This window comes from Pygoscelis adeliae, unplaced genomic scaffold, assembly GCF_000699105.1.
Source record: "Pygoscelis adeliae isolate BGI_AS28 unplaced genomic scaffold, ASM69910v1 Scaffold59, whole genome shotgun sequence".
NCBI classification, from domain to species: Eukaryota; Metazoa; Chordata; class Aves; order Sphenisciformes; family Spheniscidae; genus Pygoscelis; species Pygoscelis adeliae.
The window spans coordinates 1,343,787-1,349,042 of NW_008825565.1; the positions used below are offsets into that span (position 1 = coordinate 1,343,787).

A 5,256-nucleotide genomic window follows, 5' to 3' on the forward strand; every position below is an offset into this window, starting at 1 on the left:
AAAGAGCCAGGAAAAATGGGACAAGTGCTGTTTCACTAATAAAAATACTTCAATAATCAGTTTTAAAATGCGGCAATAAAATATTCAGTCTATTTTCTGGAGAAAAAAAAACCTGTATGCATTTCTTGAATATATGTTTTGTTACAATGGGGAGTAGCTTTTGCCATTTTACTTTTTCTTCTAAAAGTCATTCCATGATCTAAGAATATCTTTGTTCAGAGTAGATGGACTGTCTCTAGGAATTGCCCAGCTGTGGACTGCAGTGCAGTTCTGCTAATAGTGATCTACGTGGAAAGAGTTTCCCGCTGGAGAAGCTGCAGTGCTCAGTCCATCTGCTTTACCATGGCTGAATTGATCCCTGAGCTCTTAGGGAAGGCGAGACCTGTATGATCAGTGAACCAACCGAGGGTGATTTAAAGATTTCTCTCCTGGTCAGGCCTCGCCGTGTGAAGATGATCAGCTTCCATTTTATGGCATGCAGTCATGATTTGAAAACATGACAACACGCTACTTCTTTGGGTATTTCTTTGCCAAGTTCACTACTTTGTCTGCTAAAACTTGGGGTTTATTTCTAACACGAAGGTTACAGCTTCCAACAGTGGACCTAGCTACGTGTCTGCTAGACCTTTTCTCTCTTTTAATTTTACTACACTGTAAACTGATTTGCATCTTGATCTATCTTGTTCCCGATAAACTAAATAGGCTGTGTCCTTTACATCTCCCGCACTCCCTAAGGCTCAAACTTTTTACATTTTTTCCAGAGCTGGAACCACTCTCTCCTGTTTCTGAAGATGCCTTGCAAAAGGGATACCAGGACAGTACCAAACACTGCAGTCTCTCTCTCACTAATGGTTCATACAGAGCTAAGATCACCTCTCTATTTCCGATCACAATTTTCCACCTAGGTATCTAAGATTCTCATTAGTCCTTTCTCGAAACTTCTGTTCTGCCACTTACTCTCTCTGACCCATAAATCCTTCCCCAAGCCACTGTTTTCCATGTTCTGGTCACCCCCACAGCGCAGGGAACCGTGGGAGGCTGGAGGCATGTGGCACCCACCGTTTGTAAGGACCAGGGTGCCTGTGGCAGACCAGTTGGAACGGTTAATTCATCAGCCTTCACGATTGCTCAGTCAGGTAGAAACGGATGGTTTGAAAATACGTGGAGTTTATTTATTTCCCCCGCCTCTCTGCAAAGGCAGGAGTTTGAAAAGGAGTATTAATTAACTAAGTAATCTACACGATTGCTGCTGACCTTTACAAGCACAGAGGCTAGGAGGGCCGTGGGGTGCCCAGCGGGAGCCCAGGCAGGAAGAGGATGCCAAGAGGCTGCTTACCAGTGGTACCAGTGAAAGCCAAATAGGCAAGCTGATCCACAACACCAAGAGATGCTCTGGGGTTCACAAGGCAAGGAGATGGGGCAGAAGGACCTAACAAGTCAAAAGATGCTCCAGTAAAGAAATGAGGGTAAGGTTTGTTATTTTTGTTGGTTTTACCCCCTCATGTGGTTCAAATAAAGAATAATTTATTATCCAATTCAAATTCAATATGAACACATATTGTATCTTGGAGAGTTCAGAGGTAAATTCACATTGTGTGTTTGAAGCAACTTGAGTGTTTCATTGTCTGCTCTTCTAAATACCAAGACTTGGAATTCAGGTCTAATGTAGAATTTGGCTCTGGGGTAGCTCTTGCACACACTCTCACTTTCTTCTCTCTAATACATGAACAGAAAAAGTAATCCCTGACTTCAGTATGAATCTCTCAGATGGATGGATGCATGACAATGCAAACATTAATTTTGCTACTAAAGAATATGTAGCCAGCATACAGGAAAACTACAATTAATAAAAATAGTCCCTTTCACTGAGAAGCAAGTGTGTCTAAATAGTTTAATCTCTACATATCTGCACTTACTTAATAAAGTTATCAAACTATTACCAACCAGTGGGAAAAGGAGGTATCATGAGAAGTGCCTGTGGTCCATTAGAATATTTTTTTAAATCCTCTTTTCCTCCCACCTTTTTTTTGACACTGTTGACTAATACCTAGCAGGAGTTCCCTGAACCAGTCTGACTCCACTCGAGGCCAGCAGCTCACTGCTGTGGTCTGAAGCCTGAGCTCTTTCTGAAGGCAAAACCTGGTGTGTCTTCACACAGGAAGGATTCCCACTGTATGGGGGAGGAATAGGACACAAAGCTCACCATTAATGCTTAGACACCTACTAAACTAATACCTGTCTGTAACTCTTGCTGCACATTTAGTGTGCAGATTGCTGCAAATAAAATGCCACCACATCTAGGATGCAAACATCTGAGGAATCCCCTCTCACTTTAATTTCTGAGGAACTCCTTCTCACTTTAATTCCAAAGTTACATGCTTTCTTTACAAACTGGGTGTATCTTCATTTTTAATAACAAAGTCTTCTTACATGTGGAAGAAAGAGCGATAGTTAAAGCCGTATCTACTGTTACTGCATGCACTTGTAACGCATTATTTGACAGCCTATTTTAGAACTGTGATGCTTTAAACACACAGATCTAATTATCACTAGGAATATCTCTATGGAGACAAAAAGTTAGATGAACATGGTGTGGGTGGTTTTGTCGTGCCGCAGAAAAAGAGGGTGCGCTAGATGGACATTTAAGCCCTTCACTCCCCTCCTATTCAATTCCTACTGGAAGCGTAGCACTCCTAAAATATTTCTGGGCTGATTCACTGACTATCAAATCCGGTGGCATTCACAGAAAGGTGGCAAGAATGATCGAGGGTACACATCATTCAAGAGAGGTGGAAAAGTTACTTGTATTAAGAAGGGGGTGTGCTGTACTGTATAATATTATGTATCTATTAATACTAAAATACTGACGAGACTGGAGAAGTTAAATTAAGCACTTTTGGTTTTTATCCATTTAATATCACCTTTCAGCGACTGCATCACTCAAGCTCTCTCCTGATGTCGGTTAGGAGAAAAAAAAAAGTAGGATAACGTATAACTGTGATCGTTTGATTCATGCCTTAGCAAGTTTAGAACTGCTAAAGGAAGATACTTCCAATCGCTAGGTAATCAAACTGAGACTCATTGCCACACGATTTTGTTGAGGTCAAGATTTTAACTAAATTCTGCAAAAAAAAGAGTGCTTAAGTAAGAATATCCAGCCAGTACAGTCTGGGTTAATAAATGATTCTGAAAGATTTCTGATATAAACCCACCCATTTCAGGGTGTAAGCCGATCTCTACTTATTGCAGATGAGACCTTTAACAAATATTTTCCCCAAAAAAGATTCCTTGTGTGTTCTTCTAAATCACGTGCTGCCGGTCAAATCCAGAAATGGGTTTACAAACTGTAGATCACAAGTTTTAGGCTGTACTTCACTCACTATGTTTCTATATTCTAATAGCAAATGAAAGCATGGCCTCCCAAATTTGCTTCATTTATGTTTCTTCATTGTCTTTTTTGGTGGATAATAGTCCCTGTTAAATTCACAGGGTCAGCTTCGATCTTGGCCGAAGTCCATTCCACAGCTGAAGTCAAATACATCTGCAAAAGTGATTAATTTTTGCTATTATTACTGATTACTTTCACTGATCAATACTTTCACTGGTGCATATCACTAATACATTTAAATGTCAATGTGGGAATTAATTATCCTTAATTATTTCCTTTCAAAGTTCATGAAACAGAACTTTTTTTTTTTTTTGAGATTTTGGGATATACACATAAATTTAAGGGCAGGTTTGTCTTCAAAACTGTCCAGAATCATTTGTACAAAACCTCATAAGCTTAAAATACTTTTGAAGTATTTTATTTTTTAAGAATTTTTACAAAATATTTAAAGGTAATAAAAATTGAAATATTTAATCACTTAGGCATATTAAAAAACTTCTGTAATTCCTAAACCCAGTCACATGTGAGTTCTGAACAAAAAGGGGTTTCTCTAAACAATGAAAAATATTAACGGCATCAGAGAAGATTCAATTATATAACTGTGTATTGTAATTCTGAATGATTTATAAAAGGCAAAATTCAGATATGCTATATAATAAATTATCATTAAGACGAGACTACAGTTTGGTCTAATAGAATCCCATCATTTAGAAATGGAAAAAGAAACCCTATTAGATTATAGAGCTAATTCCTTGCCAGTGCTGAGGTCACTGCTCTTTCACTCTCAGGCTTGTCTACGTGAAAACTGTTGATACAGTTGAAGAGTCTTCTTGAGCAGACAGAGTTACAGAAAAGACAAGAGGAGCTCTGAGTTGACCTTGCCACTCCCATAACGGAATGAAAACAGCTGTAGTGGGTAAATCACCTCAATATATAGTTTTAAAGAAGAAGAAAAATCTGTTAAGGTCTGGGGGTAAATACCCCAAAATGGCAATACACCCCAGTATTGCCAGTATATGAGGATTAAAGACCAACCGAACCAAAGCCGTAACGGTGCTCTGAAATGAAACTAGTCCTAGCACAGCATGGAGAGCCTTGTGACACTCAAATGTATGAGGTTTTTCTGGACCTACAGCTATCGAGAAGTTTCAGCTAATACTGGTTTCAGTGGGATCTAATCAGCATATCACTTTCAAGAATAAAACCATAGCTTGGGAGACAGTTTATATTGAAGCTGAAATGCAGTGTGGGAGGAGAAAGGCTCTCTTACAGGTATTTAGTTGGGGTAGCAGGGGAGAAAGATGGACCAGGTAGATAGATGAATTCCCAAAAAGTCCCCAGCAAAATTACACCTGTTCTGGGCAGAGCGGGTAAGAGACCCTTAAAGACTCTCAGTCATGAGGCGGACGAGAAGGGAAGGGGGAGACATGCTGCTACGTGTGTCCAGAGGGCTGCGATCCCAGTGAAACTGGGGTGCGCTGAAACCTCTCCGTGGTCTTTAAGTGTGGTCTCAAAAACCACATCTGGGTATTTCGTTTGCATTTCCCAGAGCAGTTTGGATTGTGTGGTCTCCTTTTCCTCCCGATGATAAATTAGCCACAAGGGATGTGTTTTCTGAAGAGGATAGCAGAGAATCAGATAGACCTCAGGCTCCCTCAGCGTGGCAGTTTCAGGCAGAAAAGAGCATGGATTTCAGCTGGGAGCATCCTGTTATCCGAGGGGGAGTCATCTTTTCCCACCTCATCCTGATATGCCTCCCAAATTTTTCTGCACAGCAGAAAAGCTGAGACATGTGTCTTTTTGAAGAGTATTGATTTTTTTCTTGGGGACAGGTGTGCTAGAGATGCAATTTATCCCCCTCCATATAA

The 5,256-nt window shown here is 40.2% G+C and overlaps 1 protein-coding gene across 1 annotated transcript in view; it reads left to right on the top strand.

Annotated features, from left to right (window-relative positions):
- PHOX2B (paired-like homeobox 2b) overlaps positions 1-2,232 on the top strand; it is a 6,516-nt gene extending 4,284 nt beyond the window's left edge. Inside the window, exon 3 of the mRNA XM_009332462.1 lies at positions 2,193-2,232. Coding sequence (XP_009330737.1) covers positions 2,193-2,232 — 40 coding nt within the window. The remainder of the gene's footprint in view (positions 1-2,192) is intronic.
- The last annotated feature ends 3,024 nt before the right edge of the window (positions 2,233-5,256 follow it).